This window comes from Corvus kubaryi, unplaced genomic scaffold (assembly GCF_017639235.1).
Source record: "Corvus kubaryi isolate FWS band 111438036 unplaced genomic scaffold, C.kubaryi_AGA036_p1.0 37384, whole genome shotgun sequence".
Lineage (NCBI taxonomy): Eukaryota > Metazoa > Chordata > Aves > Passeriformes > Corvidae > Corvus > Corvus kubaryi.
In genome coordinates this window covers 699,753-723,241 of record NW_024581126.1, presented here as the reverse complement: position 1 = coordinate 723,241, position 23,489 = coordinate 699,753, and the positions used below count along the sequence as shown (strand labels likewise).

General features: G+C 39.1%; 1 protein-coding gene across 3 annotated transcripts in view; it reads left to right on the top strand.

Annotated features, from left to right (window-relative positions):
* Positions 1–23,489, top strand: part of GALNT18 (polypeptide N-acetylgalactosaminyltransferase 18) — a 206,821-nt gene that overhangs the window by 70,098 nt on the left and 113,234 nt on the right. For all 3 annotated transcript variants that reach the window (XM_042035554.1, XM_042035553.1, XM_042035555.1), the window contains exon 3: positions 21,846–22,038. In XM_042035554.1, coding sequence (XP_041891488.1) covers positions 21,846–22,038 — 193 coding nt within the window. The remainder of the gene's footprint in view (positions 1–21,845; positions 22,039–23,489) is intronic.

Genomic DNA, 23,489 nt, shown 5'->3' with positions numbered 1-23,489 from the left:
CACTGAAGGGCTGCAGATTTATTGAGCGCTAAATGTCAGTACCAGTATAATAAAGATGGTACACAGTCGATGATGAGAACTTTTCTGAAGAAAAATCCTTTTCAGTAAGTTGTCAACCTGTCTGGAGTTGTGCATTGTTATTAAAAACCAAAAAAAAGACAGGTAGGGGGAGAATGGAAGCACCTTCTGTGCTGCTCAGCTTTCAGAGGCGTTTCTGCAAGCTTAGTCCTATGTTTGTTATTTTGGAGTTTTGATCTGTTTTGATAATGAACTGCTTTGGGACGGGGCATATCTTAGATCTGTCATGCTTCACAGGTGTTTCTTTTCTTGACCAGAGAGGCCTGGGTGAAGCACAGCTGGAGCAGAATGCAAGGCTCTCTGTATAACGTGGTCTTCATTAAGCAAAACTGTCTTGTTTGAAGCACGCTCAAAACGCTGTTTCTATGGCATGCTCTAAAAAGAGCACAGCAGAAAATTCTGCGTGTTCCCCTGGGGATAGAGAGTTCCTTAAACCTTATGCTTTGGACACTGAGAAGTTTGAAAAATGTGTATGTCACACATACACAGCTAGGAAGGTATTTTGAGAAGTGAGGGTGGGGAGTGCAGAGTTCTGCCATGAATAGGACTGGAATCCCACTTCAGTCTAACAAACAGCAGCGTGCTGTCTCTGAGGCTGGCTGAGAATGGATTTTCAGTGGTCTAGGACCAAGCTTAGTGTTTGCTGGTCAAGGTCAGGGAATTTGGGACAGGATGCAGCTCCTAGATGCCATGGCTGGGTCAATATTGCAGGAATCCATTTGTAGGAAGGCTTGCTGAGCTGAGGCTGCCCGTTACCATCTGTGGCTGTCAAGAAGCAGAGCCAGAGTTTCTGTTCCTTGCAGGCAAGGAATCTGATTGAGGTAATTCTTCAGTGTGTAAAATCAAAAAACACTGTAAAATTTATAACCTCCTCTACTCACAGCCTGCTTTCCAGTTTGTAAATTCTTTGTGATGACAGTAATCTTTCTTGGTGTTTTTTTTTTTTTTTATTATTCCGTTTGATCTTCTGAAAAGTGCAGCTGACAATGCTTTAAACAAATCCAGCATTTACAAAAAATGTATAAATACACATTGTCTCAGCTAAAAATCTGATTATCGAGTACGGTGGGTACTCCTGGATTTTTCTTAAAGATGTTAAATTTTGCTTTGACAGCCTTGCAGAGTCCAACAGGTTGAGAAGAGAGCTGTTGGGTAGATACTGCTGCATCATGCTTGAGACTCTTTCATTTCAATTGCTGTATCTCATTTACTCTTTCAGCATTTTTCTCTATTTCTGGCCCCAGGCTAGTTTTTCATCATAAATAACAGGATCAAGACAAAAATTAATTCAAAACTCCCTCTTCAAGAACATATTAAAGACATTATTTATTTAAAGGGTTTAAATTTATTGTCTTAATGCCAGTGCCACATGCTAATTTTGAGCCAGTTCAGCAGCAATTGCAGACTTCAGTTTTTGGAAGAGTTTGTCTACTGCTTGAGGCTGATGACACTTCGGTATTTTGATCACTTAGAGTGTGGGACTCATATGCCAAATGTACCTCTAGTTTTAAACAATAGATCTTGAACAGAATGAAGAGCTCTTTTTCTCTATCTGAGCACCTAATAGATGATACTTTTACCACTAAAGAACCACAAGCTAAATATTAGAGAAAGACAGAGCTTTCTATTAAAAATGAAAAATAAAGCAGTATTTAATACCGTGAAGTGATGCGATTAATAACTGTAAAGATGCAAATGTTTTGCTGAAGATGAAACTGGGCAAGAAGCTGAGGCAACCTGCTGCTATTGCCTGAACTGGAAAATCAATGTCTTTGTTTTGCTGTAGGGAATACTGGATGAGGCTGTGCATTCCCAGCTCCCAGTGGGTGTCATTAGGAGCACAAGTACAGCTCAGCTGTACAGAGGTAGCAGGCATGTATGTTTGATGAAGAGAAACTAAGAACATCTGTCCTGATACTTGAGACTGTAAGAGAGCATTGGAATCTGTTGCTCCTCAGACCGTTTGCCAAAATGCATTCCTGACCAGGTCACTGAACAGTGAGGATTTAATAATGCTGCAGCTAATGAGTGATTTCAGCTTTGTGTGTGGAAATGGAAATGTTTTGGTAAAGCACTAAACTTGTATTATTATTATGGGTGGATTATGGTTGAAAGGATTACAAACTGAATGCAACCCAGCAAATTTAACTCACACAAGTCGTACTCATGTCAATTAGTGTTCTCCTCTGAAAACAAGGCTGCTTGTTAAATGCTTGTGTCAGGACCTCCTGCTGCTGTGCTCACTGCTGTTGCTCCCTGTAGGAGGATTACCCAGCTATCACAACATCTCATGATCACTGTGGGTATTTGGTTGACCTTCAAGATTCTTTGGAAGAGGTAATAGGTTATCTGTCTGCACTGGCTGCTTCTTCCACCCATCTGCCAAATTGATGTGATCAGCTTCAGAAGCCAGGTGTATCTCATGGAAGATAACTTCATTCTGCTGTCACTTTTTCTCAGCTTGTCAGTCTTTTTTTAGTTGGATAGTACCTTCTTGAAGGTTTTTGTTTGCTGGCCAGAATGATGGCTATGCAAAAATGTAAGCAGATAATAAAATATGGATAATTTCCCACCTTCTGAATCAGTAAAAGTAGTAAATTTAAAAACTTCTTGCAAGTAAGCACAATTGATAGCCAGTCCCATAAAATGCAACCAAGTGCTCTTAACACTGCTTTTCCTTCAATACTGGGTCTTGTTCAGCATGTCCTGTGGGATTTAGCCGAGAATTTCAACATGCTGCACTGTTTTCAGAATGGTACCCTGAAAGCTTTGTCCATGTGTGAAGACAAAATGTCCCGGTAAGCTGGGCAGAACTGGTACCCTGGCATCATATTGCCACACCTGTCCTTGTCCTCATGGTGCAGTGGAAATTAAGGCACTCCTGTTCCTGGAAGGAGAAACTGCAAATGGCAGGAATCTGCACAAGAGCTGAAACTGCCCCCACACCCCCCCCCCAGGTTGTTTCTCTGGTCGTTCCTTTGGGGAATACAGCAGTTGCAGGCCTGAAGGGGAAGGGAAGCCAATGTGTCTCTCTGCCTTAATCTACACACTGAGTCTTGGCTTCTCTTTGACCTAAAATGATCTCTTTAAGCTGGATTAGTTTTATAGTCCCTTTGTACTGGGAACAAAGGATTTATCATCTTCCTGTATTGTTTTTGTGAAATCTCCTCTGACTCTCCAAAGATTAACTACATCCGCTCTGTTTTTGAGTGGTGTACAAAGCAAGTACAGGTACCAAAATAAGATCCTGATCTCTTCAGGGGAGAACAGGCATTGGTCCAAAGGGGACTGGAAACCTGACAAGAGAATCAAGGAAAAGAACCATGAAAAAACCAGTCTAAATAGTGATATGTGCCCCAGAGAGGACTATTGCAGAGCAGTGTTTGTAAAGAGATGAGCTTCAGGTGGAGGACAGAAGTTCACGTGGGAGGAGAAGGAAGTTTAAAAACAAATATTGTGACTGTAAAGCATTTCTGCAAATATCTGCAAACTGAAGAGTAGCTGGGGGATCAGTGGAATGAGGTTTCTGTAGCACATGTGGGAGAATAGGCTTCCTACTGACGTATTCAGAGCTGGGGAGAAAAAGGGGGAACTTTTTGCTAAAATATCAGGACAATAAAAGCAGCTTTTCTGCTTTTGAAAAGGAAACATAGTTGTTTGAAACTCTACAAGAAAATAACAGCATACCTTGTGTAGTGGGGCTGAGCTTACTTATTACCATGTCAAAGCTTTAAAACAGTATGAAACTTATTTTTAATGTCCATCAAGTAAAATTTTCTAGTCAGAATTGGGCTTGAGTAATACAAATTAACATTAATCCTCTTTGGAAAACCTGTTGTCATGAATTGCCTTCAGGATAGGTAATAAATATGGTAAAGGTTTTAACTGCATGTCAAGGACATCACAGGGCTATAGAGATTTCTGTTGAAAAAGACTTTAAAAATAAGCAAAGCATAGCTGCAGTTGGAGACTATGTGCTAATTAGTAAGCTGATGTGTCAGCATCATCACCAAGTTTCTCAGTATGGGGGACCATAGTTTTACAAGTTGCTTTATGGGCTCTTGAAAAGAAGCATAAATAGAACAGTCAAACCCATGGAAAATACTTTTAATATGTTTTTTTATAGATCACTTTAATTTTTGCAAGGTAGAGGATAGATAATTGCACTCGGTAACTACTAAAATCAAGCAGTGTTTCCCTTTGTATTCTGGGGAGTGTCATGCACGTCTGATAGTCCGACCTTGCCGATAAAATTTCTGGCTTTTGCCTGTTTTGCATCTCTCGTAGCCATTGACATAAAAACCATTATCAGTAGTGTGTCACCAGAGAGCATTCTTGACTTAAAAGCTGTTTCATCTGAGTTACCAGTTGGTTTTACAGGCTGGATTGCCCTCGTTAAGTAATGAGCTTGATAGTGCTGGTGGCTGTTAGGAATGCAAACGGCTTCCCTAACTTGAAGACAGAATTCTCAAGGCTAATCTAAATTCTCATTCAATAGTTTCTCATTGGCTTTTCATGAAGACTTCCATTTATTAAGAGAACAGTTTGGTATTTAATTTCACAGAAAGAGTAATGATCTTTCTACAAGTTTTTGAATTTTCATCCAAGTAATTAATCTCATCTATGCATAAGCTAAAAGCTTGCATGAATATATTTGCTTCAGTGAATTTTAACTGATTAGAAAAATGTTTTCGTTGTAGAATTGTGGGAATGCTCCACTTGTATCTACCCTTTACTATTCTAAGTAACATTTTTAAAATGCAGCTAGCAAAATTTTCTTAAGTGTTAGAATACTGTGATAGATTATGATACACCTAATCAGTAAGGCATAAATTAATATGTGTTTAAATTGGTAGATAATATATCTCCAATACACATACTCTTAAAAAGGCAGATTTTTCCTTTTTAATAGTAAGCCCCGGTATTTTCTTGTGGTTCTCATCCAAATCTTTTTTCTTCAGTGTCTTTGTTGTAATAGTTTCTTTGCTCAGAACAAGCTCCCTGATACTTCCTAGTGGGTGTTCCTTTTTTTTTTTTTTTAACACATTCAGAGCTAGCTGGTGTTCAACGTTGATGGAAACAAATCACCAAGAAGCTGACATTCAGTAGGTCATGGCAGCCTGTAGGATATAGGAAAGGCAACATGATAGGCACATTTCTCTACGTATCTCAGACTCAGACATACTTAGAATTACAAGTTGCATTTTTGCAGTGTCACTTTCTATAAGCTAAGTACAGGTATGGATGGGCACTGGTGATGCCTGAGGTGGCCACCTAAAACACACAGAGTAGATGAGAATAAGAGAATAAAAGGAGGTCTTTATTTGAAGGGCCTTCAAAGGTGCACCCTGGGCAGTCAAAAGGCTACACTCAAGATGGACCCTGGGTCACAGGTTCTTCACACTTTTGTAAGTTTGGTCCATTTGCATATCAAGGTTAATTCTCCAATTATAACTTCAGTTCATGATGTAATTACTCCAGGTAACCTAGAGAGGAAACCTAGAGGTTTGTTATGTCTAACCAGCATGAGAGAACAGCAGCTAACAGGCCACAAGAAACTTCAGAGTTACACACTAGGCAGTACAGGATTTGAAAAATATAAAAGTTAAAACCTAAGGTATCACTGGGATGGGCTTCCCAGGGAAGTGGTCAGGGCCCCAAGCCTGCCAGAGTTCAGGGAGCATCTGGACAATGCTTTCAGTCACATGGTTTAGTTTTAATAGTCCTGCCAGCAGCAGGGAGTTAGACTTGGTGATCCTTGTGGGTCTCTTCCAACATGAGATGAAATGCTCTATGATTCTGTGAAAAGGTTTTTAACAACAAAAAAAAATTATTCTATGACTGCTATAGGAAAATGTATCCAAGTCAGTTTTGCATTAAGCACTGAATATAAAATAAGCTGTGAAAATTGTAAGTTTGGGTATCAAAGACTATTTATTTAAATTGAAATGGGAGATTCACATGGCCCTCATGATTATTATTTTTTTTTTCTGTTAAGATGAGGACTGTGGGTCAGGTTTTTCTTTGTGAAAACAGAGAAATTGCAGACAGATTTGGAGGGTTTTTTATCAGCTACAGAGCCATTTGCTTTCTTGATCTGAGGGAATAAATTCTTAGATGTGACTTTGTGTAAATAGGCATTAATAATAGTGCAGAGTGACCTTCCTGACTTTGGAAAGAGCCCTGATTTTGCCTGGATTTATCATGGAGAATCATCAACAATTACAATGAAATTGCAAATGTCCTTGTGGGGTCTTCAGGCCTCCAGAGGTAGTTTTTCACAAAGTCTCATAGGATAAATATTTCAGCTTATTGCACTGACTTGTTTGGAAGTTACTCTGAGGAAGAAGAGGGGGAAAATGAGATGGGGTGCAGAAAATGCAGCTTGATTCCTGGCTGAGGGATCCGTATGTGTTTTCATGCTCAATTAGCTGTGCTTATAGTCTTGACTTTATCTGAAGACTGGTTTGATTCAATATTTACAGTATGATCTGGGCAGCATCTGAGATAAAAGAAATAGTAATGATTTTAGATGCAAAGGCAGAGCTATTTCTCTTAAAGGGGAAAGCATTCTTTTAAATATTTGAAAAGATGAGAAGAAAAAAGCCCCAACAACTTAACCTATATGGTTGTTTTTAAATAATGCACATGGAAAGTGATACTAAAAGCTGCACATAAGCCTATTTATGTTGGTTGGAAACATCCACAGGAAAATTTGGGGTGTTGCTTGTTACAGTGCAGGTCTTCTACCCTGCTATTTTAATTTTAATAACACTTTTCCCTGCCACTGATCAGCTGGAAGTGGTTCAGATGGAAGATGGGAAGAACAAGATCGTAGCAAGTGGATGCTAACAGATTCTGAAATATGATGATTACCATCTGTTTGAGATTCAGTGGCTGTAATATGTTAATGAACTATTAAATTATGCAGATAGAAATCACTGAAAGAGGAATGACATCAAATGGAATTATGTGACAAATATGACAAAATCTCATTCCTCACTCTCCTGTTCTTTTCTAATGGGAAATATTAAATTTAAAAATTGAATTTTATGTTTATACATGGAAAGTCTGTGAAGAAGCTTGCATAAATCCAAACTAATTAAGTTTATTTGTCAAGTATGGCTAGAAGACAAACCGATGATCATATTAAAAAGTAGACCTTAGAAATCCGGTTAAGCTTTGGCAAGACACGATCATTCATCAGCTAGTCACAAGTGAAACAAAGTTTTGGGTTATCCCTCCTTAGTTTGCAGCACTATTTTCTTCTGTCAGTATGTCTTGTTACCTCTTGGGAAGATACCATAATTTTATAAGTCCTGTAGTTTGAATATACTTTAGATAAAGCTGTTCATTTAACTGAGACCCGTGAAAGAATAACTCCTTTTCCTTAAATGTTAAATTAATGTTGGAATTACTGTTTCAATGTTCCTTTATGTTTTATCTTCTCCATTAAGGACTGTTTGCTTCAAAAGTGTGGTTTAGAAATTAGTATTTAAATTAAATATTAGCAGGGGCTGAGTTGGTCCCCAGTAGGAAGATCTGAGTAGTCATTGCAGAAAACACAAGAAGGAGCAACACTGTGGCATGTAAAGTGTCCTTTTACTCCAACTGAAAAGAAATTTACATTGACTTTTTTCTCCCTGCATAATCTACTGCTTTCCGCTCAGTAGCTCTGCTTTGCTGGTTGGAGGGAATGTAATGAAAGAGTTTCCTCTTCTTTCTCCTACCTGTCCTCTGCTTCCACCATTCCCTACCCTGGCAAAAATATATGGGGAGAAATATATTAAGAGAGATCCTAATACTTAGGGTTATGCTGAGAGTAACGTTAATAATTGGAAATAGAAGTTTTAAAGAAGATTTACAGAACATGGCTTTTCTTAAGCCTTACAAGCTGTGAGCATCAATGTGTGAGAGCTACCAGAGGAAAATACCTTTAATAAGAAACTCCTGTGAATCTGTTGAGTGTATTTAAATTAGGGTGGGGGTTTTTTCCCCCAAATCATGGAAAAAGGGGCTCTTTTTATGAGGCAGGTTTTAGCTTTGGTCAAAAGTACATCTTTGCTCCGGTTGCAGCACTTGTTTGCAGTTGAAAAGCTGCACATGTTCTTCACATCAGTTGTATTCAAAGCCAGATTATGTCAGTGCTTCTCCTGTAGTATTATAGTGCTGTTTACTAAAGTTCTGGCTGTGGTGGTCTGACTGTGTAAGTAGCATCTCACTTAGGTATATCCTTGTACATTTACTAATTTATTTTAAAAAAAAAAAAGAATTTAATGTAAATCTATAGATTCCCAAAATACAATTGAAGAGAAAACTGTGAAAATTTGAAGATAGGCACTTTCAGAGGCTCTATAAATGCACTTTGGTTTTTTGTCAGCCAAGGATGTATCTTTTGACTCTGGAATCTTCCTCTTCATGTAAATGGAGCATGTAAATTCTCTGGAGTTTCTTTAATCATCCTAAACACTGAAGTCTTACAAAAAAAAGTGATAAAATAAGCATATGTTTCTACACCGTGCAAGTGTTATGAGAATAAAATTGAAGTATCTTTTCAGGAACACTTCAGAAAAGTTTTGAATGCTCTAGCATTATAAGAATAAATCATAACACTCAGTAGCTGGTACTATTTGGCCTCCCTTTGGTAGTGTCACTTTGAGGGAACAGATTTGCAGACAGTTATTAGACCATGTTGTCTGCACAGATGGTTTGCATACTTCTGAGCAAGAAAAAAAGGGGAATGGGGAAAGAAAGGAATAAAGCAGGCTGTGTAATTAAGCAAAGAAGTGCATGTGTTGTTAGGGCTAAAAAATACAATTTAAAGAAGGGATTTTGCCTGAACAGAATTATTTGAGTGCAGTATATTTAACTTGCTGTATGATTAGGTCAGTTGGGAATGGAAACCCTCTTGGTAACAATCGTTGTTCACAGAACCAAATTTTTACCAGGCTGTAAGATAACGAATATCTGAGTCCGTGTGACTCTTTGCAGGGAGAATGGTGCTACTGAAATGTCTAATATTCCTCACAAGCCACACTCTAAAGAGGTTGGAAAAATCTAGTAAATCTCCTTACACATAAAACAAACCCTCTGATGCTAGTTAAGGAAATGGAATTGTAACATAAACATCTGCTCCTTGTAATGCAGAGAGTGTTGGAGCCTGGTGGCTTGGAAACAGTGAAACCAACATAGTCAGGATTAACTTCTTGTGGGACAGGGACAGCAAGCAATTGAAGATTGTTGGTGGTGCAGCCTGTCTGCTGATGCAGAGGAATTTGTGAAAAGTGGCTGATCTTAACATCTTTGCTAATGAGAAGAAAGAGGATTTTTATTGGTTTTGTAAGCATTTCAGTGATGGCTGGTACTGAGCAGCTCTGAAGTGTAGCTTTGTTTTAGTACTCCTGCAAGGCAGGGGATGCACTGCTGTTCCTGTTCTACAATGGCAAAATGAGATCTACAGGGAAAACATTCTGGCTTTTCTGTGAGAGCTCAGTTGTGCAGAGATAATCAAGGAATTATTTTAGGAAGAAAACTAAAGCCTCTTTTTCCTTTACTGCTGTTGAAGGGCACTATGAGCAGCAACAGGAGAAAAGTAGTCTAAGCCTTAGTCTAAGTTCCCAATTCAACCATCATCCTCCACAGAAGGCCAAAGGATGTGCTGGTGGCTGTGGACAGTTTGGCTTACGGAGATTGTGTAAAATTAGACTGGAGACTATATGGGAAAATACCAATGGCAAATCTTCCATTAACTGTAGGTGAAACTGAGGCCCTAAATAAGTGGAAATCTGGTACTTGTGCTTCTGTGTCTGAGAGCATTGGAGAACTGGAGAACCTGGTGGTAACTGAAGCCAAGAAAGCGGTGATGGAAAAACAGACACCCCTTCCTTCACAGCTTGCTAGGTCTTTGGCAGAAAAGTACACAAACAAAGCAGTGTTTATCAGTGCAAATGTCTGAAGGGACATTCTGTAACAACATTTATTGGAGAAGAAGCCATACAAGATCTTGCTCGATTCTCTGATTCTGATTAACCTACTCTCATGTAAATTATATGGGATGAGCAAGATCTCATGAGTATTTCCTTGAATGTTTTTTTTAGACTCCTGGATTGGCAGAGATGCAGCTGCAGAGAGATGCTAGTAACAGTGAGAAGCACTGCTCTGCTGAACCTTTTAGCAGGCCACTCTTCCAATACTAGGATCGAGCCAAACCTAGTGTAGGAGTTTCCTTGGTATCAGTCTCTGTTTCTTTCAGGAGTGTTTGGATAAACACTGGCAAGTTTTCTGGCCCTGGGTAGCACACTCAAAACTTGATATCAGGGAGCATTAACTCTTAAAATGCAGATTATATATTTTCTGGTAAATGAACTTAACATGCAAAAGCAACCTGGGAGTTAAATCTCCAACTCTTGTGTACCTGCTGACCTCTTTCACACAATGACCATTGGCTGAACACGGAGACAGATCGCATGTGTGCTTTTTAGTCAGGTGGACAGGGAAGTAGAGGCAGTTACAGTATTTCAGCCAAATTGTGGCTCTGCTCATGGAGGAAGCCATTACCCCCTCATCAGGCCTACCAAATCCTCTTTGCCAGGGACACAAAGAAACCCAGTGGGGGGGGGGGAAGGGGGAGATGGGAAATTTTTTCTGGCTCAGGTTTGGAGTTGTTTATTAGGAATAAGGCAATGAGCCTTAGTTCTCTTGCCAGGGAAATCACTTCCTGCTTTCTAATTTGCTTCAATTGATCTCATATTTGTTTTTATTGGATGAAAATATCCCATAATCCATTTTCCAGGTAAGAACTGTAATTCTCTGGCATTGCCTTGAGCTAGGATTTGTTTACAAAATTCCTGGAGCCTTTACTGCAGTTTTCTTTACTTGACTGCCAACTGTGTTTAAGTGTCAAAGTATTAAAGGGCAGCTTTTCTCCAGGAGTGAAGATTAATTGGAAACAAACTGTTAAGAAACTTCATTTGCTGTTAGAGAAAATTACCTGCACTCTGAATATAGAAAATCCTTGGGTTTATTGATGAACAGTTATTCCAAGGGGACATCAGCTCCTCTCTAGTCTTCTGTTCAGAGCTGGCTGCTCCTAGAACTTCTTCCTTCACTACTACTGTGCAGTTAATATCTTGACTCTTATGGTGAAATGATTTTTCCATTCTTTTCTTTTTCAAATAGAGTTTAATTAGCCCATCCTACCCCAGTGACTGATCAGTAATTACTTTGCAAGCCCTGCAGATTTCAAACACCTGCAGGGCAGGTGGAGCAAATGAAAAAACCACTGCTCCTTTTGGACATAACCTTGGGATTAATGAAATCTGTTATCATGCTTAACAAGTCCTAAAAGCATTATATAAATTCAAAATTGGATATCTTACAATTCTCAGGTGTTTTACCAGAGTATTTCTTCTGGTATCTATCCTAAATAGTCTCTACTAAAAGTAATGATAATAAATAATGAAGTCTCTGATTGTCTATTACTAAAGGTATTCTACAAAACTGGTGAAAGTCTGTTTTAATTACCTATCTTTTTAGGCATTTTGCTGACATTTGCTAACACTCCTGGATAATTCTGTTTCAATGTAGAGCAGTTAGGATTAGTCAGCACCTCTGTGGCATTATGTGTATATGAGATGCCTCCTAACTGTACTTCTCTATTTAGTGCACAGACTGTAGGATCCAGGTCTGCTTCTGCTCTCTTTTACAGTGGAACAGGAGAACTGGTAGAAAATACTTCTGTGCAGGCACATGAAATGTAACTGTGGTATCCTTCAGCAGCTTTTTAAAATAAAGCAACTTCTACTCCTGTACATTTTAATATAGCTTAGATGAGAATTTTACCTACAGTAGAATATTTTAAATGCCCTTGTAGATCTTTGCCTGGTAGGCATCAATAGGAACTCCTTTGCTCCTGCTCATTTAAGCAGCTTTGCCATGGATGCCAGTGCATGCTTGATGTACCTGTGATCACTGTACACAGTGACTCAGTGGTAACTCGGTGAGATGTGGATGTTTCTGTAGGTGCAGTGCAGGAGGCACAGTGCTCCTTTGACCTGGATTAAATTGGGGTGCAGTGCTGGTGGGGACTGAAACCATTCTTAACAAAGAGTCTTGATTTTTATCTTAGGCAAAATGAACAGGTTGATTTTCTCTTCAGGATGTGTGATGCACAGGGTTATTAGAAAACAAAATAGAAGAAAATTTTTGCACATTTTCAAAATACGTGCCAGTAAGAGATGGAGCCTTTTTCCCCTCATCCTTTTTACTTTGTGTGTTTACCAGAAGCTCATCATCAGGTGTGGGGTGAGGACAGGAAGAAGAAAGATGTGGCTGAATTTTACCAAAGTATCACGTTGTTTTATGTTGCAGGAAAGGTAATAAATTAAAAACCGTAGAAGATGTTTCTACTTCTCTTCTTCTGTGTTGATTTCGCGCATTTGCAAGAGGTTGATTTGTGAATCTCAGACCTTTTCAATAATGCTCCTCACACTAAAGTCACAGAGATCTGCAGGGAAATCTGTTGTCTTATGATGAGAAATTACTAACTAAATTGCCCATTGTATCTTGCATAATAAATTGAATTTTCCATTATTTTCATTTAGTTTCCTATTTTGGCAGTAATTCCAGTTTTTCTTGGCTTCCTCATCTTTCTTCTTTCTTCTTATTTCTGTTTAAAACTGAATTTCTAGCTATAAGTTTGATTCATTCACTAGTCTGGCTGTAAATTAGGGTTTGAGGTATTTTTTGTTTTGTTGGGGGTTTTTTGTTTCTTTGTTTTTGTTAAAATTCTAACAGGGCTGTGATGACTTTAAAAGAAACCAAGCCCCAAAAAACCAAAGCAGAAATAATCAGCCAGCCAGATGCTTCCATTCTTCACACAACTGAAGCAGAGGAAGAATCAACTTAATGCAATTTCAAAAATAGTTTTTTTTAGAGTTGCAAAAGAAAGGCAGAATGTTTTAAGTTTTAAGCCATTTTATCTGCAGTTCTTAAATTAAGACAGAACAGGAAAATTCTCAGGTAATAGATATTTCTTCAAGTTCCTATTGGTAGGATAGAGAATGAGCTGAGAACAGTAACAAACAAAGTATTTGCTGGGTGTAATCTAGAAGTTCTTCTTTGCCTTCTGTTCATGCAGACTGCTGCTTCTCCAAATGATTTGTTGTCTTCTTTCAGCATGTTTTTGACTTACTATTCTATGTCCAAAATTAAGCTAAAGTATCATCTTACATTGTTTACCCAAATGCTTATTAAATCAGAGAACTTAATTTGATTGCATTTTCTTGAATTTTTTTTACCATTTCTAGGAGAATTCTTGACATCTTGATAGGCTCAGTGTATTATTGATGTTAACATTAGCACAGATCATCTACTTGATATCAAAGATGGGAGAGTGCTTTTAATTTGTCATTCATGTTTTTCTGCCAAGAGGAGAAACTATGTTACGCTTAGTTTTCTTTTTTTTTTTTTTTAAATTGGAGTTTGCAAACCTTTAAAATGTACTTGCTCCCTGCTGCTGCTGCATTGTCTGTGTCCAGTGCTTTAAGCATGACGAGGGCAGTGGCAAGTGGGGATGAAGATGTTTTGACAGAAGCACATGCTGGCTCTTCAAAACAGCCCTGTTCTTCGTAATTCCTCAGGTTTCCTTTAAAACCAAAGCTTATCTGTCTCTTGGGGTAGCTGAGGAAAATTCTTGGGAGTGTGAAATACTCCAATGTACAACAACATCTGCAAGTGTTTGAAAAGTACTCCTCAAGTAGGAGCCCTGTCAAGCACGGGCCCACTTAGCGAAGTGTTTGTGTACTGAGGTGCTGGTGAGAACGTGGTGATGGACGGGGTGAAGCAGCTTGCAATATTTAATGTTGGAAGCACTCAGGAAAAGAGAAAAGGATGTCTTGAGTGAGGGAGCTGCTGCTCTCTAAAACTTCTGTGTTTGCGAAGAAGTGGCCAAAACAAAATCCTCAGAGGACTGAAAGAACTGAGTGGAAGTTGTTGAAGTAGAACTAATCTGAGGGAGTTCAGTACAGCCTGGCAAGCAGAGAAAAATCTCATTTTGTGTGATTACTGAAAGAAGAAACCTATTTTTGGTGCTTTGAGTTGGGTGACTGTAAAGGAGAGTTAGTTTCTGTTTCTTTGTGTGAATTTTACTTTTGGTGTGACTGCTCAGCTCTGTATAGAAGGAAAAGCCATATGTATATGAATAATTAGCCATGTCACAGCCTGACAGCTCCTGGCAAAATAGTTCTCAAAATAGTTAGGTGCCTTTCATGTTTACTCCAGGTGACATGGATTTGGGGTTATGATATAAAACACACTGAGCTTTTAAAGCCTCTCACCTGCACAGATGCAAACTCCACTAATCCCGAAGCAAAATGTGGTCTGCTATTCATTAAGTGCAGATGAGTTTCCTTTTCTAATAAGTCCATTAACAGATGCCTAAATTTAGGAACATGTGCAGTTACAATCAGTGGCATATTCTGAACCTTTTTATCTTCTTTCTTGCGCTGGAACTTGCTGTGCTCTGAGAGGTTTCAGACTACAAACCCTGATGTGGAACCTGGGTTATTCTGTTGCCTTTGCAGAGTGTTCTTTATATGTAGCTCTCCTGTGTTTCCACTTATTTCTTTCATGGCGATAAGAAAGTGAGGAAAGTCATTAGAAGTTCAGCTTTGCTACTGAGCATCAAACGGAAGCAATCTCAATTTCTGGCACTGCTCTGTTTCCTGGATGCAAACTGGTCTCTCATCTGTGAATATCTGTTGTCTTCCACTCTTACCTGGAAAAATAGTGTAACCAACTAACCTAATGAAAAACTGTTGGTTTTGCAAAACTGGGGTTTAATTTATACATTCTTTTCATTTGTACCGTGTTCACTATCATGATATTTTCTGGGCATTTTGAAAATGCTATCACAAATGATTAAAAGAACGGCAGTTACGTGTGATGATAACATGATGTCTTTTTCATCCAAGACAGGAGACATGTTAGGCCAGTGCCATAATTCTCACAAAATTGCACAGATCAGAGATTATGGCCTTAAATTGGTTTAGCATTTTCCTTGACAATCTGATCTAATCAGCACTGCAGGGGGGTTTATACCTCCTAACCAAAACCATGACCTGAAACAAGGCTGTCATGCTGCTTGTCTGAGGAATTAGGGAGGTAATTGTACCCATCTCATTCCCTTCTTTCCATTATGGGTACTGCTGCTGGTTCAGGGCACTTACACTGCAGTTTGTGGTACTGAGATTTGTGTATCACAACTGAATAAAGTCACCAAATTAATTTTAAGGTCGTTTTTGGCAGATTATTAGTGTATTATTTGTTATTCCAAAAATTGAGGTATGCTTGCCTACAAGTTAAGTTAGTCCCTTTCGTACAGAACTATTTGAAATGAGAAAAACAACTTTGCAGTTAAAAACTTATTTCTTTTAATGATACGACGGTAATCCTTTAAGTTATAGTCAATAAATAATTATTCTGACCATTCTTTACCTTGGAGGTCTGTAGTTAAACAATTATGTGTTGCTTTAAATTAATTGATGCTGTCTTAAAATCTGGTTTCCAAGTAGAAGGAATGCAGATGGGTATTGCTTTGGACAAGCTGAAAATTGTGTTTTAGAAAGTCTGAAGACTTGGAACTTTGTACTCCTTAGTCTTTAATATCCTCATAGCGTGTTTTTTGAAAATCAGCCTTTTACACATTGGAGAAAACTAAATTGGTCCCTGACAAAATATTGGTGTCAATGAATACAGAAAGCCTTAAAAGTGCAGTATTGGTACTTGTCAGAGGGTTCTGTGTCTTCATCTGAGGTGAAATGGGTTGTACTTGCAAATTTATATTTCCGTAGATAATCTCATTCCAGTCAGTTAGAAGCTTTTACCCTGTTTTCAAGTTGTCCTGGCTTGTAGTAACTTTATGTTAACTTTGCCAGAATGATGCATGGACCTGTCTAGCCTGATTCATATCCATGGCACAGTTATGGCTAGAGGGGAATTTAATAGGCTGGTATTGGGAACATATCTAGCAGGAACAACAGTGGCCAGGATTTATAGTGTTTTCAGAGCAGAATAGGCCAGATGGAGTACATACAGAAGAAATACAGAGCCCTTACCAAGACCTTGTTCCTGTAAAATGTTGTTTGTGTGCACCCACATCATATAGTTTAGCATTGACTTGATAACATAATAAAAATTGTATTTCTCCTATGCATTTTCTTACCCATAGGAAAAAAACACTATCATGGAATTTGCTGGTTAATTAGCAGTTTATAAGTTTGGTACTTAAAGTTCTGAGAGCTCTTTAACAAGTCCTTAAGAAGTCTCAAAACCCTCAGGTTTCACTTAAGACCCAAATTTTCCTGTTTCTTACACTGCCCTCTAGCGCTGAGCGTGTTTTGAGAGTTCAAATACCTTTCTTCGGTGTGAAGTAACTTTTGTGCCATGACTTTTTAGGAGCTGTTGGCTTATTAAAGTCTGCCAGGGCAGGAAACATCCACCTTCTCTTCATGAACATCTGTCCTTGTTGGGTGCTAAGCAGCAGAATTAGACTGAATTTCCACCCTCATATGCACAAAAAGCATGGGATTATTCATCAGAAAAAAACCCAAACAGAAACAAATGAAAATATGGTAGTAGCATGCTAATAGCTTATACCATTATGTATGTGTATTGGCTACTTTAAAATACAATAAAGGCAGCATCTAAATTAATAGCATATAAATCGTGTTTCAAGTTCTAAAAAATTTTATAAATTGAGAGAGCTTTAGCCTTTTCTTCTGCATGTGCTGTCATATACAGTTTAATCTGTAAAGTTTTGTCTGATTGTGTAGTATTCAAAGTGTTTTCCTGATTTCTTGACAGCTGTTCAGGAGAGGGATCACAATTTTTTTTGTTGTTGGGGATTTTTTCCATTCCCTGTCTGTCTGATCTGTCCTGTGTTTGCACTAACTGCAGAGTGTGCTGGGATATGCAAAGACTGGATGTTGAGCTGAATCCTCTGTGTGGTTGTGTGTTTTGTATGTAGTTTGGATCAGGTTTATTTTTTCTTAAGATTAGGGCTCTGCTGCTGTGTCATCTGTGCAGACAGAGTCTGACAGGCTTTGTCAGTCCCTGAGGAACCCTGGCAACTTCAGTATGACTTACTAAGCTGTAGGTAAAAAGTAGCAGCAGAATTTAACCCACTTAGATATTGCATTTTTTCTTAGCAGCACTTCTGCTAAAATCATTTCTTCTGGAACAAAACTAGAATGCCAAGAGGAATTAACTTAACCTGAATATTCAAAACAGTACAGTTCACTTTTCAGCACAAAGCTATATTAATGTTGACACCTTGCCAGCACTATTGTGATTTTTTGGGGAGACAAGTGAATAAGTAAAATAACTTTTTTGAGGGAAGATCTCTTACTGTAACTTTCAATTTTTGTCTTCTGAGTGTATGTTTCTGCATGGCTGATGCAGTGGTGCGTTTTGGTGAGCTGCTTCTGCTGTTGCTTGTTGGTGTTTCACCATGCCATGCAAACAAGGATGTTTTCATTTAGAGCTTCACTCATCTGATACAGGATTTATAGCAATGTCCTTGCATGGGAGCAGCCTTGCAAGACAGGAGCTGTCAAACTGCAATTTTTGAGGGTGCTGATAAGGTGTTTCATGAATTACAATTGATTTTAAAAGTGTGATCTTCCTCTGTGTATCTTGCTGTGTGACAAAGTTGAGGTAAAGTTTTCACACTTCTAAACACTGTATCATGGCTCTACCACCCAGTGCAAGTCTGGGATTTTTACCTGTCACACAGACTAGCCTCTTGACAAGAGGGTGGAGAGGGTATGGATTGCCTAACAGATGAAGGGCACTTGTAGAGGAAAAGGATGAAAGGATCCTCCTTCCACAGAAGCTGGAAGCTGAAGCTGGAAGCTGCATGTAGGAAATATAGAGTTTTTGAGTGCTGGGAGAGAGAGCCAGAGTCTGAGGCCATTAGGCCTCATCAGAGAGCTGAGGTTTGTTTTGTCTTTCATGATAGTCTGCTTAGATGCACCTCACGAGTCCACCTTGCACGGTGAGGCAAGGCAGAGCTGCAGCATCACCTCTGTAATCATGGCCCTGCTTCCTCTCTGGGCTGGGAAATCAAAGGTTTGGGCACTGGAGAATTCGGAGCAGCATGTGATCAAAGCCTTTCTGCCTACATCCTGGCATCATTTCCAGCTCATTCTTCTTTTTGTGAGCAACCTGTCCCACCTGAGCACGTATCATTTAGTGCAGTTATTGATGCCTTCTGCATGTCTTTAGCTGACATACGGGTATTTTTGCAGACAGGGTGTTTTTGCTGACTTACTGTATCCACCTTCTTGTTACTGGCACTGGCACTTAGTGAAATCAGCAGATAAGGTTACACTGCAGGCTTTGTAAAGCAGTTCTGTTTCCATGGAAGGGATTTTCACAATGGTAAAGCTTTGATATGAAACACTGCTGCTTTTGTGAATAGACCTGCAGTCAAATAAGGGGTAGAACCAAAATGAAACTTAGGGACTTGTAGGAAAAAACAGCATGTCTGAATCTGTCTGTGTAACTGTTTTTGCAACCCTTTTCTTGATCCATTCTCTTAATTGAAGAGAAAAAAAAAGGTTATCATGAACCTGTTCATGATAACTTTTCTTAGGAAGAAGTGTTGAAATCTGAATGGAGCTGAAAGAATGAGCCTCTCTTAATGAAATTCAAAGGCTTTTATGGAGGTTAAATACAAGTTATGAATTAAATGATTGTGTTAATTTGTAATAAATTAAATACTTGCTTTCTTCAGAGGTTATAGAACAAAGCAGCAACCAGACAACAAAATGTCTGTCCCTTATTATCTCAGTGGTGTTTCTTGATTTGGTTTCTCTGACTTATTTTATACAATGAGTATTAGAAAAAAAAGAGTGAATTTCTGTCTTGGAGGCTGGTCAGTGAGATCACATGAAGCAATAGTTTTCTACTAAGATTAATTGCGTAACTAGGAAATGTAAGTATGAGCTAAGGAGATGATTTTGGAAAACAAGCTGGTGGGTTTTTGGCTCAGGTAAGCGGTGTGTGACCAATTCCGGGCTGATGCTATGACCAGCCAGGCTTCTGGAAGGAGACTTCTTTGGCCCAAGTGTGCAGCCAGCTGACATCTGTGTAATAAATCTCTGGTACTAATTGATTTACCTGCAAGGGTGTCAGCGTGCCAAGAGTTAATACCAGGCTCATGTCTGAGTATAGTGCTTTGCATGGTGTGTAAAGTTAATGTAGGGAAAACTCCCATGATAACATTTGCAGTAATGTGCTGCAGATAGCAGGTTTTCCTCCCACAGGAGAAATGGAACTGGTCTCTCCTTTTTGGTAATAACTGAGCAGATGAATGTGCCTACCTTTGTATTGCTTCAGGCAGTGCTGCTCATGGGTCACCTTTGAGCCTTTGCTGCCAAGGACCATTCTGCGATTGCAGAAGTGCTAAGGAGGCCTGGCTGGGAGACCTCAGGCCATGACCTGTTTACAGAGGTCAAGGCATCAAATGCACTTAATGACTAGTCAAAAAGCAGCTGATGGTCTTGTAATCATTATTGTTGTTTCTTGTGAGAGACTGGCTGAAGAAAGTTGCTTCCCTCAAGTGTTTTCAGCCAAATAAAGGAAAGAAAGACTTTGTCATCAGAGATGCATGCTTAAATCCATTGATTGGAATTGTAATTGAAAGTTCCTGCTAATGTTTTTTTTTTTTTCCTGTGGAGCAATGTATTGAAATAACATGTTTGCTTAGCATACAAAAAATTACTGCATTTGGTAAGTGGTTTAGTAGTGCTTGTAAATTAAATTCACAGATATCCTTTGCTAGAAAATCTTAAACTGAGATACAACCTGGATTACTGAGCACTTTTTCAATCAGAAAACAGCAAGAGATTGAAAGATCACTTTAGGAAATACTCTTGCCCACAAAATCATTAGATAAAATTCAATATATGCCTGTGTGAGAGTGAGTTTGTAAAGACAGTTGTTTCTGGGATGGCTCTTCATCCATGAAAAGACAGAGACATCTGTGACTTCCCATGCTGCTGTGGTTTTTGAACTGGTATTCAAATGCTATTCTGTCTTTTTCAAGTTAGGACCCTCTAAAATGATCTGAGTTTATCAAACTTTAATCATTTCCAAGCTCTTCTCTCTGACATTACCCTGTGGTAGCAGGGCCTGTCAGAATAGTTTCCTCCTTTGACTGAGGGGTTTAGTTTGTCTTTCATCTTTGAAGAGTGGGAGCTGATTCCCAAATTCAGGCTGGGAGACAGTACTTGGACAGGTAAAGAAACATTTCATATTTGCAGAGGTGGGAACATAGTGTAGGGAAGCAAGCACCATTAGTTTCCTGTCAGTATTGCCAGGGAGAAGGAGGAGAACATCTTGAACAAATCAAACAACTTAATCTTCTCAATTTATGTTTTTGCATTTTGAGTCCTTTTTAGTAGGAGATCAAAGGATGCTTCTTGGATTCTTTGGGAGTCAGGATTTGGATGGCATATTCTGCTAGTACATAAACTGTTGTCTTTAGGTGTTTCCATGAAGCTTAAACCAGCTCTCAGGCCTTCAGGTGATGCGGGGTGCTGAGGAGGACTTTGGGGACAATTGAAGTTTCTGCCTATGACTCATTGGCAGTTTTTCAAAAGATTCACTTATAAAAATTAAAGTCTCTGTGTTTGTAAGTACAGCTCTTCAGAAAGGAGAGTTCTTTATTTGATTGGGTCACTGTTAATGGCTATGGTGACTGTTGATAAATAATTAGACCTTCCAGAGAAAGAAGGTATTTTTTTCTTTGTGAGGCTCTAGTTTATGTTGACAAATCAGAGTCAAGTAAGGCATTTGATCTTGCTTTACTGGTGTTCTGTAGATTGTAAAGTGTTAACAGAAACAAGGGGTTCTCTGGGTTAGATTATGTGGTCAGCTGTGATGTGTCTGTCACAGAGAGCTCACAAGTCGCCTTGAACAGACTTTCTGAGCAACTAAACATTGAGAGTGAATACTGTGATTTCATTGTACTGGAGCTCTTCTTAAATTGAATTCTAGGTATATCTTTCCACCTCCTCTCTGTTTGGCATAGCAGCCGGAGGTGTGGCCTTGTGAAATGAAAACCTTTTCTAATGACACAAATATTAGAAAGTGATGATCCCAGTAGCATCATTGAACACACCTAAATATGGAGTAAAAATTCAAATAGCCTGGATTGGTAAACTGGACCGTAACATTATTGCATGTCTGAAACTGGTTTGCTATTTAAACGTGGATGCCAAGCCCAGTGAATTTTTTCTCTGTTGACTATGTAGTTTTAAAGAACTTATTTTCCACACAGACTTTGGCAGCTGTTTTGTGCATTATGTACAGATGCTGTGTTTTTCCCCTTCAACACTTCAGTCTCTTCCTAGCAACATAATCCAGGCTGAAATTAAATAGTTCATCTTAGTATATGAAAGCAAAATAACATTCTTTTCTGATAAGGCTCCTTCTGAAATTTAATTAATTTAGATTTATCAGTCCTGGCCTGTAGTCAGATTGTGATAAAAAATAATAGTTTCTACTTAACTTTATTTGAATATTGAATTTTGAGCCTTAGGTGCTAATAGCTACACTGACACAAGAATATGCGACTGTATGTCATGGGAAGACTTACAGGCAGCAAGTGGAGCTGAAGTTACCCTTTGTAAAATAACAGATCCTTGCAACTCGTGGGATGGAGGTCTGAAATTGTTTCCTTTTGTCTTCGTCTCTCGTAGAAGCTCCACCAAAATTGGAAGACAACCCTGCCGAAGCATTCACCGACTCCTCCCTCTTCGCTCACTGGGGCCAGGACCTGAGCCCTGAGAACAGACGGATCGCCCTGAAACAATTCCAGTACTACGGCTACAACGCCTACCTGAGTGACCGCCTGCCGCTGGACAGGCCCCTGCCGGACCTGCGGCCCAGTGGGTGAGTCCTGCGGGGCCCCCCCTTTCCCAGTGCGGGGCCCCCCCTTTCCCAGTGCGGGACCCCCCTTTCCCAGTGTAGGGCCCCAGCTGTGCAGCCTTCCCACTCTTCATCACCTGGAAGTGCTGTGTTGGATGTAGGTTACACAGGATGACCAGAATGAGTAATTTCTATCAAATGTATGAAGGCTGTAAGTTTCAATTGTCTTCTGAAAAACTGCTGTGCCCTAAGTCAGTCCTGTTAGAAGTCCCAGTAAGTATTCATTAAAATTTCTTCAGCATCCATTGGAAGATTAAGCTCACCTACAATTTACATTGGATTGCAGGTGTGTTTTTTCTGCTAAAAGAACCTTTTAATGCTAATTTTCAGTTTTATCAGATAATCAGGCTAAAGAAGAACTGTTTTCTTTGCAAGCCCAGAACTGCCTGATTAAGGTCGGTCAGCAGTGAAATTTGGGAGCTTCAGTGGTGAAATACACCTTTGAGCCAAGCAGCTGAAAGCCTGGGGATCCTCCTGCCCCGGGCAGTTCTGTGCTCAGAATCATGCGTGTCAGGCAGGGTGAACACATCCAGTGTTATTCCACAGTGGCCTGGGGAGGGGGATGGGACCAAGGGAGGGAACAACCTTCCCTTCGGTGCGTTTGAGGCCTGTGTGGGTAGGACTCTTCAGAGACACTGAATGCTCAACTTTTTTTTGATACATCTGATCCTTTGAACAAATAGCAGCTCTGGAGATGGAGAAATGGGTGGAGGGAAAAGTGCTTTTTTTGCAGCTCATTAAAAAAGGAAATCATTAAAATAAACATGCTGGGCACTTACTGAATCAAATGGGATCTTATTCACTTATTCTAACCAAATATTTAATGACTAAAGCAGTAAGCAGTGCATTTTGCTGCACATTAAGTTGATGATAGCAAAAATATATGAACCCCATCCCAGGCAGCACTTAAGCAGTATCTATGCTGTATATTATTATGTATTGCATTTTAGAAATATTTTTGTTGCAGATTTGCTGAAATACTGACTTTAAGGAAATCGAAGTCCACCCAATTGTATTTGTGTTTTGGTTAAATCAGTTTAGCAGTGCCTGTAGGGACAATCTCTTTTTTGTTTTTTAATTGTAAACTAATCCAGAGGAAAAAGAAATCTTTTTAACTAGACATCAGTGATAGAAATGTTTCGGTTCTTATAGCTCTTTTGAAATTACTCTTATGAATGATTTAAATATAAATTTTTTATAACTATGTGTTTTAAAAATTAAAAAGATGGAGAAAATGAATGTTACTGTAGCTGAAAATAATATAAGGTTCGGATTTTAAAAGAAACTCCAGTTAGAAATGAATCATGATCCTAATTCCTGTGAAAGTTTTTGTCCTTTGCTGACTGTCTGCCAGAAACATGATAGACATCACAGTATGTTTAGGGACACATACATGCAAAATAATGGCTTAGTAA